This window comes from Lepisosteus platostomus, chromosome 9 (genome assembly GCF_059453375.1).
Source record: "Lepisosteus platostomus isolate fLepPlt1 chromosome 9, fLepPlt1.hap1, whole genome shotgun sequence".
Lineage (NCBI taxonomy): Eukaryota > Metazoa > Chordata > Actinopteri > Semionotiformes > Lepisosteidae > Lepisosteus > Lepisosteus platostomus.
In genome coordinates, this window is record NC_142619.1 from 53,618,287 (window position 1) to 53,630,978 (window position 12,692).

Genomic DNA, 12,692 nt, shown 5'->3' on the forward strand with positions numbered 1-12,692 from the left:
CACAAGAAAGAAAGGCAATGCAACTCCGCTTACAGCAGTAAGTTGTGTTTTGGTCAACCACATTCATGATGATAACAAAAGTGTCTGGGAAGTTTATCTAGATCTAGATGTCGGATCGTACTGTTTCCAGATCCTCCCCCCCCTACTCCCGAGAATGGACTGTTCCGGAGCCCCTTGCTCCGCCCCCACCGGCTCCCGCTTAGCAACACGTTCGCATGTGTAGGTGACGGGCAGCGGATTTTCCCAGTCGGGTATGGCCGAGCGCACTGGTGGTTATCAGTAAATTCCCCTGTAGTAATAGAAGTCAACCGTTTAAGCGATCAGAGGGAGTTCCTTGAGCTGTTCCGAGGGCTGCAGGCTGGGGAACCGCATGGGTCGCCAGAACAGGGAGATGTGACCACTGCAGGGGCGGAGCGTTTTTATGCTTGACACGGTTTTCCTGTTTCATGGACTTTTACGGTGGCAGAGTTGTGTAGTGCACGAGTGCCAAACAGATATACCACCACAACTAGACCCACACAAACCCAGATTTGATTGAACATTTTGCCCTTTTACTTTCCTTAATGCTCATATTGGTTTTTACTGTATTTATTGTAAATGCATACAGTTCTGTACAGATGGAAGAATGTATTGAATGTTAATTGATTGTTAATCTGAGTGCAGGAGATAACTGCTTGAGCTGTCCAGGGGGTTACGTGGGCCGATAAGCGCTGTGGTTGCAGTGATCTTGGAAGTGGTGATGATGAACCTCTAGGTGGCACTATTCCCCTAAGAAGACTATCCGAAGTTAAAATAAGAGGCGTTAAACTGACCTGCCTCTCTTTCTGATGGTTTTCCCAAATTTCTAAGTTCCAGTGAAGGTGTTCCGAGTCTGTGCTGCCTGTGTTTGCCCTGTAGGTTCTCTCTAGAGACAGCCTAGTAATTGTCTACCTGCGTCTGCTGTGTGCTGATCTGCAGGTATCTCCCTAGAGAGGTTTAGAAATTCAGAAAACAATTCTTTGCCGCAGTAGCACTGCTGTTCGTCTATGTATTTGTAATTTATCTTATTTGTCAACAGTGTAACGAAAACAGGTCTTGGTAAGGTTTGTAAACTGGCAAAAGCTTATTAAAGCTTACATATGCACAAGGAGCCCGATAAGTGGCAAAGAATTCAATACCTAATACAATCTGTCACACACAGACAGAGTTTATGGCCAGTTCTGAAACGACGAGGCAAACCAGAGCCTGATGCAGTTCAGGCTCAGTAAACAGCCTGAACAAACTAAGCTAAGAAACTACTGCAAGAAATACTCTGGAATTAGAGTTGTATCAATAGAGCTGCAGCCTAGTGTGGTATTACCTATCACAGCCTTAAGGAACAGGGAGTGATCCTCTGTAATGCTAATTATTATTATTACAGAGTTCCTCTGGCATGACTGGAGATCACACACTCTCCCGGAAGCTAACAGTGTGAGCAGAGCCAATGTTGGCTGCCTTTCTCTGCATTCATGAGCAAAGCCACCCTACAACACCTCTTTCACACCTTCACCCCAGGGGCTGGGCTTTTGTCAGACTTTTCTCCTTTTAAGTGGTCTGATATTCACGTTTGCCCAGAAATCCCCCTGAAGGTGTGTATGTGTCACTTCTGTTACCCCTCACCTGGGTAAATATACTCTACCGGGCCATGAGATGATGATGAAATAGGTCAGAAGAGTCAGACATAACACTACAGTTTATTTTACACACTGCATATTTGCGAAAAAACAAACACAGCAACAGCACTAGCAACCTTTAAAAGACTTTACACTTTGCAGGTCGCTTTTAATGTTTTAAATACACGATCATATTTAGTATAATTATTATAACTTTTTACATTTCAGCTTTTATTTACAATAAGGATCTGTTCAAGAGTGTGTAACAGGGCTCATTGGCACTGGATCTGGTACATAATTGCCACTGAGCCCTGTTACAAGTGCATTTACTTCCTCCCTTCCCAGCCCTGCTAGCTTGTTGCAGCAGAAGCAGGCAGACTGTGGCCCATTGGCTCAGCAGGGGACCTTTAGAGACTAGCAGATTGCCCAGTTCCATCACTATATAAGTGTAAGCAATTATTATTATTATTATTATTATTATTATTATTATTATTATTATTATTATTATACCCTGCACACCCCTGCTGTACAGTCCCAACCTGCCCCAGGCCTTGCTCATAGTCCAGCCCCAGGATACTCTTGTCTCATTATCCTCTCAGTTTCGAGTGCCTTGGTTGTGGTTCCAGCTAAGAGCAGCCTGGTGTGCTGCTGTCCAGCCCAGCTCAGTGAAGCCCGGTCAGTGTGCTGCTGTCCAGCCCTGCTCAGTGCAGACTGGTGTGCTGCTGTCCAGCCCTGCTCAGTGCAGACTGGTGTGCTGCTGTCCAGCCCTGCTCAGTGCAGCCCGGTGTGCTGCTGTCCAGCCCAGCTCAGTGCAGCCCGGTGTGCTGCTGTCCAGCCCAGCTCAGTGAAGCCAGGTGTACTGTTGTCCAGTCCAGCTCAGCACACCGCAGTCCGGTGTGTTGTTGTCCAGCCCAGTTCAGTGGAACCAGGTGTGCTGCTGTCCAGCCCAGCTCAGCACACCCCAGTCCGGTGGGCTGTTGTCCAGCCCAGTTCAGTGGAGCAAGGTGTGCTGTTGTCCAACACAGTTCAGTGCAGATTGGTGTTCTCCTGACCTCCCACAGTTTCTGTGCTAACATTTGTGGTGTTTCCACTTGCGCACGGCGGAAGTGAGCTGCATATCTCTCTTGTGCCACAGGAAGACGCGGGTGACGGCGACTGTGCCGTCCGGCTGCACGTCTCCTGCCAGCAGGTGGAGCTGTGTGCGACCCGGGCGGGCGAGAGCGTGGGCGCAGCGCGGGTTGATGAGCAGCCACTGCTGCAGCAGACTGTGGGTGTCGTAGGGCAGCAGGGGCCCTTGGCTGATGAACTCCACACGCCCCTCCACTGCAAACTCGGGGTCCTCCGAGGGCAGTCGCCGCCTGGACACCTTCACTTTCACTGCTGCGAGAAAGAAACAGCAGGACTGAGCAGGAGAACAGGAGACAGCCTTGATTCAGCACGAGCAATTAAAACATCACAGCCTCTCGCAGTATGCCCAAGCAGCAGCACGGTGAGCAACAAATAATTCCCAGTTTCTTTACACGAAGGGTTGTAGGAGTCTGGTACAAACTGCCCAGCTATTTTCGTTGAAGCTGTTTCACTTTCAAGGATGAGCCTCTCAGGTCAATTAGATGCTAATTAGCAGATGGGTTAGACAGGCTGAATGGTACGCCCAGGACATCAATAAACAGAGCAGAAACAACAGCACAGCAGGAGCAAATAATTTCTATTTCTTTACACTAAGGTTTAGCGGAGTCTGGAACAAGATGTCCAGCCATTTTGTTGAAGCTCTTTCACTGGTTAATTAGCCACTAATTAACAATTGGGTTAGACGGGGCTGAATGGCCTCTCGGTGGTTGAATGGCTCTTAAAGAATAGTACAGTACACTGCATTTGCATTGTGCTTTCCTTCTGAAAGAACTTCACACTACCCTGTGAAAGGGGCACAGCGGCAGATCAGTCTGCATCTGACGGAAGTGGAGAAGAAAGAACGAATTAGCCAGTTACAGCAAAGGAAGACACTTGGAATAGCCCTGCCTAGCACATCTTCAGACTTGGAATAGGGGACTCCAACGCTTTCAAACAGCAGTCTGAGATCTTTAACCACCGCGAAGAATCGGCCCCTTGGTTTCACTTCTCATCCTAAAGAGCACCTCCCCCAGGAGGATGCCTCCCAGGCAGCAGATCGGTGGAGGTAAATGGCAGAGCAGACTGAGCCGTCCTTGTCACACGGACATCTTCACAGCCTCCAGCTTTCTACAGACTCCTGCAAACACCTGCTTGCACCACACAGCTGCCTGCATTTTAACCAAAGTGCATGACCATATAACACCACATAACCACATAACGCCTGTTTTAGCTTCCCTGCACTGGCTCCCCGTGGCTTTTAGAATGAGATTCAAACACTACTGCTCTGAACAGTTTGTCTCCTGACTACAACAGTAAACCATTGACCCCCCTACACACCTACATGTCCTTTACCGACTTCAGACACCAGCCCCCTTTCGGTCCCAACAGACGAAACTCTGGAAGGACTGAGCTTTCCGATCTGGTGATCCAAGGTAGAGGAATCACCTCCACATCAGATCTCGCAGGTCAATCACCAGTTTCCGAGCCTTCAGAGCCTTCAAACCCACTTGTGTACTGGACTTCTGTTTAATTAGCTTCAAGATATATTTATTTGTTCCAGGATGTGCACTCCTGTCTTACTTGTGCTTAATTATATTATTGTACAGCTGCTCGAGATGCAATGGACCATAAAGGTACCATATAAAACAGAAAGGAGGTTTTCATGCAAGGCAATTAAGATAGTAAGACACAAATCACTTACCAAAGTCATGCTGACAGAGTGCACCCAGCACCGTCTTAGAAGAGAAGGGCTCCTCAACTTCGGGGCACCCCTGACACTGGGGTCTGGGCAGAGCTGGAGAAAAAAAAACAGACAGAGGTCAGCTGAGAGGATCCACAGTCCCTGTCTGCGCAATCTCTCGGGCGACCTCCAAAAACGCAGCTGAAGACTCACTTCTCTGCCAGTCCTGTCATTTTTACCTTTGATTTTGCTTTTTTTTTTACTGCTCTCCATTACGATTTCAGTGTTTATAACATGCCACTGCCTTGAGAGGAAAGGTTTTTACAAATTAAGGGATCTATTTAGTTTATCGATAACTATTTCCTAGCTTCCTCTCCCCTACCACGAACATCAGAAAGGTTACAATCAAGAGGAGGCTGTTCAGCCCATCTAGCTGCCTTGCTATTTCGTAGCGAGTCCATGCAAGGATCTCTAACTGTTTCTTGAACAGCTAGGACAGCTGGGGTATCGGCTTCAAGGACAAGGCTGGGTAGCTTGTTCCACCCTCCCGGTGCCATCTAAACTTCCACCTGTGAGTCGTCAGAGGGTAATTCTCTTCTCCGTAACCTGCTTTCCTGCCAGACCCAAGAGGCTGACCTTTGTAGAAGTGCTGGGCGTGTTTGGAGACGGGAGTGAGACACATGTCCTCGTGGGCCGGGAAGCGATCGCAGTCCAGCTGCTCGGGCCAGGAGTGTCCCTGGCAGGCCAGCACGGGGGCACAGCTGTCCCTCACGGCCACACACAGGCTGCGGCAGGGCTGGATAAACCTGCAGGGACCGGGGGAGAGGCACAGTCACACACTGACCTGACAGCGCAGACTCACAGAGGCGGGAGCCTGTTTCACTTGGAGTCAGGCTGTTTCCTTGCTGTCCAGCTTAGCACAGCTGTACAGATGTTCCAAACCTTGCAAATGCACTCAATGCACTCAAACAGCTTTATTAGCCTGACTGATAAATTCCAGTGTTGCCAAACGTGTGCACAGTCAATACAATATCCACAGACATTTATAATACAAATACATCATAGGCCATTTACACGCAACATACAACACATAACTCATTAACTTGATAGCCAAGCAAATAAGCCAGGCATGACAACCTCATTGCAAGCCAGGGGGAGCGCGGGGGGGGGGGCTCTGTACTCACGTGTCGAGGCACACCGGGGCGATGAGGGCGCAGAGGAAGGCTCGGGCCTGGGGGTGACAGCCGGTCTGTAACAGGGGCTTCCAGTCCTCGGAGCGGGGCACCACCTCCCTCTCCAGGCTGCTGTGCCCCAGGAAATTGGGCAGCCGCATTTCGCTGTACCCCACGTCCTGGCAGACGCCCATCTCCAGGGGTATGGCCACGCAGCGGGTGGGCTGGCTGAGGTCGAAGCCCAGGGCTGCTCCCAGCAGCCCCAGTGTGGTCAGAAAGAGAAGCATGGCGGCGGTCTGTCCTGCGCTGTGCTCTGGCTGTGCTGTGGTCTGCGATGGCTCCCAGGAGCTCTGTGGTGGTTCTGGGCTCGCCAGGTGGCCTTATATACTCCCCACCTAGGGCCAGCCCCCCCTGCCCTCCCCCCCCTCGGAGCCTGTTATCAACGGCCCTATCAAAGCACTTGAGACACAGCAGCCTGCTGCAGAGCTGGAGACAGCAGCTCCTTAATGACTGCAGACGTGTGTGTGTGGGTGGGTGGGGGGGGGGGGGGGGGTGGTGCAATTAAATATTGAACAAATCCTCAATTAGGACCCAGACCGAAAACTGGGATCAACACGATCTGCCTTTCTCTTCCCAGTTAGACGCCATTTTAACCGCCGGCGCTTCTTTTGAATGTGCCCACAGCCACAGCGCTTGCCGACCATTAGCATCTGTTGCAGATGAAGATGTTAATATGCGAGAGCTTCTGTGTGTGATCTGAGCCAGTGAGGGTTGGGGTTTGTGTGTGTGTATGGAGGGGTGGGGGGGTAGAGACAGCCAGGCTCCTGCAGGCACCTTCAGTCTCTTTCATGTTTGACTCTTTGCTAATTTGACAGCTTCCTCATAAAAGGTGCTTGTGGGCGAAGGAGAGAAATACCCTTAGCCCTCCAGTCCGTGTGATGAGAGGGCAGTCTCTGAAGCCCTGGCCTGCAGTACTGAACCCCAGTTTCCTCACCTGCCTTTGATGTTGTAGACACACTCATTTCATATTCAAATCCCGCTGGCTAAGGAGCTACTGCACTGTGGATAATGGCTCTGTTTACTCTGAAGGTGTGAGATAAAAAAGGGTGACACTGAGAGTAAGTGTCAAGGGAGCTCAATCGGGCTGGCAGCCCAGTACGTGATCTCCTGCCTGATACCCAGGAACCCTGAGCTTGTCTCTCCATAATGTTGTATGTGTCGTATGTTGTATTTAAATGTCCCATGATGTATTTGTATTATAAATGTAGGTAGATATTGTATTGATTGTATATGCTTTGGCAACACTGTAATTTACTGGACATGCCAATAGAGCTGAATTTGAATTTGTAAGTGATATGACGCAGGCGCAATGCGATATATAATACAGAAATAGTGTCAGTATCTGCCCCCAGCGATGGCTGAGAAATTGGAGCAGACAGGAGCCGGTTTGCACACCTGGCCGCAGGTACAGCTGATCTGCTGTCTGTGCTGCAGCGCAGGCTCTCTGTCAGCCCACCGGTCGATTTGTAATTTCCTGACGGCACCTTGTACACGTAGCTGTCTCACAACGAGTCATCTTAAAAAAGGAAACGGGCCCAGGACAGAAAATAAATGAACTGAACATGGCTTTTATTTTGACAAAGAGCAAAAGATTTCTAAGGAGTGTTGCAATGCCAGTTAAAAAAAAAACACATATGTCATATGTACTGGGCAGAAAGATGTTGTTTTTCTTTCAATGCAGACTGTGGTCTGACCAACAAGCCAACTCTTCACTCTGGTGCAAGACTGAGACCTTGGACCAAGTCCGTTACCGTATGTAGTTTTGGGAGATGTAGCCAGAGAGAACAGACGATTCACAGACTGAAGGGCCCTCCACAGTGCAGGCTCACTGTGCCCCACAATATAGGGAACCTTAATTGCTTAATTAATTCCTCACTTTATTGTCCATCCATCTTCAAGGCATGGTACATACTGGATGGGTCGCCAGTCCAGGGCACACAACAGACACAGATGCAGACACGCACACACCTGGGCCAGTTTTCCTAGAAGCCACTTTAACTTTGCAGTATGTTTTCTGACTGTGGGAAACCAGAGCCTCACCCAGAGGAACCCCTCACAAAACCAGGGAGAACATACAAGCTCCACACAGACAGCACCCCAGGAGCTGAGCCCAGCTGAGCTCAGTACTAGCCACACTGTGCTGCCCTTCCTTGTTGTTCATACTGGGAAATCTGCCAGGTTAAAGATGGACAAACTATATAATACATTTACCGGAGCATGAATCCATTAACAAATAAAAACACACAAGTGCACAAGATTAAAAAAAACTATCTAGAAGCTTAAAATAATCCTCCCTGTCCAGAATAGATAAATAAAGACGTTGGGTTATCAGTGTGTGTGTGTGTGACAGAAATCTAAGATACATATTAAAATAAAAAAACAACAATTAGTTATTTCTCTAAACAGGGCAGGTTAATAGCTGTGGGGATGAAAGATCATTTAGTTCTATTGCATTAAATCTGGGTAATTAAATGGACCAATGGAAGGAGCTCAGATTTACTGTGCAAGGGGTGGTCGTTACAGTCAGTGATTACACTGGCCTTCTGCACTGCCTGTCTGCTAGTAGATGTCTGTCAGCTCCAGTCCTTGGGCACTGATAACTCTGCTGGCTGCCTTCACTATCCTGCTCAGTCTGCATGGACTCAAGGTACCAAGCCAGGCTACCACAGTGAATGTTAAAACCGTTTTACAGAATATGGTCATCACTGTACAGAACACATTAAAAGAGCAGAGCTTTCACAGGAAGGTCATTCACTGTTGGCTCGTCTTACCTGTGGCATCTGTGTTGTCCTCAAAGGTTAGCCTGCAATCAGCAATAGTGCCAAAGTATGTGTAACTGCTGACAAGCACCAGCTACTTCCCTTCTGAAACCGCTGGAGGGCCATTATTACTGCAACATAAAAAAAAATTACATTGGTCTTGCAAGTCTATTGCTGACCTGTTTGTATGAACATCAGTTTACAAATGAGAGGGGTTGTTTACCCCATATAGTTCCATTGGTTATTAGTAGCTAATTCAAGAATTTCATCCATTTCTCAAAAGACAAACATCAGCTTCAGCATCGTGGCTGGGTAGCTTGTTCCACACTCCCACAACTCTTTGTGTAAAGGGGTCTCCTGTTCTCAGGTTTAAATGCGTCCACATAGTTTCTATGTGTCTTGAGGTCAGTGTTTCACTGTTGATTCCGAAGAATTATATCCTCGGACTCATTGTTTCCTTTCCCACCTGTGTGGTGACACAGATCAAATCTAAATCCCACAGGGGATCCTTTCTAAAACTGTAACAGGAACTCCTGACAAAACTCTGTGGATTCTGGCAGGAATCTGTGAGGATTTTTGTCTGCAGAATTCTGCATGTCGTGCAGAAGTTTATACATGGACCTCACCAGGATATATTCAGAACTAACGCTTCAATCGAAGGGTTATTTATTCATTAAAATAAAAGCAGGACGTCCAGGTTTCATTGAAAATCTGATACCCATCACCTTGTGAATGATGAGACTCCAGCTGTTGTCTATTGTGTGTTGATAGATCTGCCTTTCACTGTCACACGGTTAAGCGCCTTTTCTCCCTGAAATGCCCAAGTCTGTGGGCAAATGTTCCAGATGTTCAAAAAGAGAATCACCTAGCTGCAGATCTGTCCACCTCGCAAACAACACCCTCCAGGCAGGAACTGAAGGCCCACCCAACAGATTAGATACAGCATGTTATTCCTGATATACAGTATCTGATCTTAAACCCTTTATTGTGTATTAGGGTCTTATCCAGAATTAAAGTGCTGATAACGTGAGTCTAATCCCTGCATATTGGGCTTTTGGAGAAACCCTTCCAGGATTAGGGACCACAATGATTTGAAGGACGTTACTTCCTGTCTGTCTTTTCCAGCAAGAACACCACCAACCTCCTGCTGGCAAGGCCTGCTGACGGAGCGCACTGCGTCACCATGCAGGAGACTGAGACTCACTGAGGCCGCAGTCAAATGGGATACAGATATCCCCCCTGGGGATAAATAAAGCATTTTGAACTGGACTGAGTTTTTGGGGGTGATCAGTCCCCCCCACTCACCTGGTCTCCCTCACGCCAGCAGGGAGAGTGATCGTGCTGTTCGACAGCCAAGCGTTATAAAACCCACACAGCCGGCCATGACAATGCTGTTCTTAAAAATGCTTGGTAATGGAGCTAATAATAATAATAATAATAATAATAATAATAATAATAATAATAATAATAATAATTTCTTACACTTATATAGCGCTCTTCTGGACACTCCACTGAAAGCGCTTTACAGGTAATCTCCCCTCCACCACCAGTGTGCAGCCCCACCTGGATGATGTGATGGCAGCCATAGTGCACCAGTATGCTCACCACACCCCACTGATGAAGCCAATTCAGTGACAGGGATTTTTAGGAGGCCATAACTGGTAAAAGTCAATGGGAAATTTGGCCAGGACACTGGGATAACACCCCTACTTTTTTCAAGAAACCGCTGAGTCAGGACCTCAGTTTTTCTTCTCATCTGAAGGTTTAAACGAATGTTCGGGGGGGGGTGGGAGGTCGACCTCTAACCTCTCCCAGTCTGGCCTTTCTGAGTTTCGTTTTCTCTTCCCTGCCTCAGCCACGTCCTGGCCTCGCTCCAGCCCCCCGGTCCTCATCACCTGGGGGTTCTCCAACCTCATTAGATTGGGGGGTCACCTCCTCCTGGGACAAACTCCCCCAGGAAAGCTCACTGTTCTACATCGTAAAAGCCTCTCCTGCACCGAGGGTCTGGCCCAGCAGATCTAGAGGGAAAAGGCAGAAATAAAACAATTTCTGATTTGCAGACCGTGCAGGGAAATACGAAGGAAGAAGCTTTTTCGGGCTTTCAGGGCCCGGGAACCATTAGCTCTGTGCTTTCCTGGTGTCAGATCACAGCAGTTTCCCTCTCAGTCACAACACCCATTAACAGGTTCTCTTATCACTGGGTGTTCTTCACACTCTTCCCCGAAACACAGGAAAAATAAACGACCGGAAACTTGTTCTATCAACAGTCTTCCTTTAGCCCCAGGCGGCGTCCCGAGATGTCTATCTGGCGCTCTGCGGCCCTGCCAGGGGCTGCGCTGCTCAGGGCAGATGATCACAGGAGCCCGTGGTGTCTGGGGCTGACCCGCGCAGCCAGACGGCCAACATCCTTTAGTGCTTAACGTGTCTGTGAGGAGGAGACAGGGATCAGCAGAGCTGCCAGCCTGACTCTAACCCGGCCGAGACAGGAGAGCCCCTCTCTGGACAGGAGACAAATTTGTCAAAACAATGGAGGGGATCTGACACCCCCCCCCTCCTCCTCCTCCCCGGCTTTGTTTTCCCTGTTGATTGTCTCCCTCAGGGCTTTGTTTGTCTTGTTAATGGGAGGCAGTTCTTGATCTGCAGCCGCAGGGGCTGTAGCAGCATGGCAGAGCACGGCACTTCATGGCACTGCATGGAACAGCACAGCACACAGCACTGAATGGCATGGCATGGCACAGCAGCGGATGGCGTGGCGTGCACGGAGTAGCACAGTACTGAATGGCATGGCACCACGCTGGCACTGCACGGCAGGCCCCGAATAGGGCATTGCATAGCATGGGAACAAGTAGTAGGTTTATTCCATGCTGAAAAAAAGGAGAAAGAAAACACAACGTTTCAGCCGTGTTTTTTCTTCTTTTTTTCAGCATGGAATAAACCTATTACTTGTTCCTCTGCAGCCTACGCATGCTGACGCAGCTCCCCACCTGAACTGGTATTGCGTAACATGGTACAGCACAGCATGGCACCCTCACCCACCTGTGCCCTGGTTTCCAAACGAACTGTACCGTCCACCCCCACCGCCTTCCAGACCGAAAGCTCTGCACACGCTCAATAAAGCAAAGGCAAATTAAACAGTCCAAAAGGCAGCTGGACAATCCAAAGTTGTGCTAGCTCTTTTATGCCCTGGCCTAAGCTCACAGGATCTAGAAGCCGACAGCACCAGGCCACAATTCTGCTAAGCACCAAGGAGCAAAACAGAGCACAGGTAGGAATAGGATAAGGTGAATCAGCTCCTCTAATTTGTTCACCTGATCCTTAACTGCTTGTAAAAAAAACCTTCTTCTCTTTTGAGGGAGTTCAGGGATTGTGCATTCGGGGCACACACAGCACAGAGAGCACTGGCACTAACACATCGGAGCTGCACCAGTGTGTCCCAGTACTGAGGCACACAGAAAGCAAACCATGTTGCCACTTGTGAAATGGCACTGGTTTCCCAAGACTACAACAGAATACGGCCCTAGGTCCCTCCGCTGTCAGACCTGCAGTCCTGGACAGTAATCCTACACACTACTCTCTGCATTGAAGTCTTCTCAGTAAATCTCCATTTACATAACAAGACGAGACAGACACTCTGTGAGCAATGTCAAAGACCAAACATTTGACTTTATTTATCAATTTCTTTCTTTCTCATCATATAAGTAACTAATTTGTTGCTGGATCCCTGTTGTGGAATCCATCAAGCTACAGTGTAAATGAAGTGTGGACTGTGTTTTGCCTTATGTATTATATCTGCCTGCAAAGCAAATCTCCCATTTGAGACAATAAAGTCAAGTAAACATTCAAGCTGTTTGAAGAATTTGCGATTCACTTCAATAAACAGATCATAGGGGTGCTGTTTTCACCACTCCTCCAGACCGAGTGAAAGACAGGAGGGTTTATGGGACCTGAGGTGTAGCAATGCAGTAGTGCTAACTCCCAGCAGTCCTCCGGGAGACAGGTGTGATCCGCCAGTCTGTGTGGATTCCTCACGGGCTGTCTGCCCCCAGGCTACCTGCCTACCTGTCTGCTGTCTCCCCCACACGCTGGCCAGCCCCACTCCAGTGCCTCTGTACTCTCCCAGCAGACTGGGACAGGTTTCCAGACAGTGTGAGGAACTCAAGAAAGACCAAGAAAATGATAAAAGGGATTCTTCAGGGAAAGGCTCTGCTGCATATGAATGTAAGAACAGATGGTCATAGGAAGAGGCTTTATTATTATTATTATTCTTGATTTTATACAGTAT

At 48.5% G+C, this 12,692-nt stretch overlaps 1 protein-coding gene and 1 long non-coding RNA gene across 4 annotated transcripts; one reads left to right on the plus strand and one right to left on the minus strand.

Moving 5' to 3' along the window:
• Positions 1–214: 214 nt before the first annotated feature.
• LOC148655233 (uncharacterized) lies at positions 215–9,679 on the plus strand. 3 transcript variants are annotated; one of them, XR_015941222.1, is made up of 4 exons: positions 215–251; positions 1,977–2,079; positions 2,767–3,120; positions 9,536–9,679. It is a non-coding gene; the product is annotated as an uncharacterized LOC148655233 (long non-coding RNA). The 3 variants fall into 3 exon arrangements; XR_015941220.1 differs by lacking the exon at positions 9,536–9,679 and adding an exon at positions 7,333–7,403; XR_015941221.1 differs by lacking the exon at positions 9,536–9,679 and adding an exon at positions 5,041–5,140.
• Positions 1,694–9,412, minus strand: szl (sizzled). The gene is made up of 5 exons (XM_088645559.1): positions 8,423–9,412; positions 5,604–7,822; positions 5,056–5,225; positions 4,441–4,533; positions 1,694–3,011 (listed from the first exon to the last, which is right to left on the minus strand). Exons 2-5 carry the CDS (start codon positions 5,876–5,878, stop codon positions 2,701–2,703), a joined length of 849 nt encoding a protein of 282 aa, XP_088501685.1. The 5' UTR covers positions 5,879–7,822; positions 8,423–9,412; the 3' UTR covers positions 1,694–2,700.
• Positions 9,680–12,692: the final 3,013 nt, after the last annotated feature.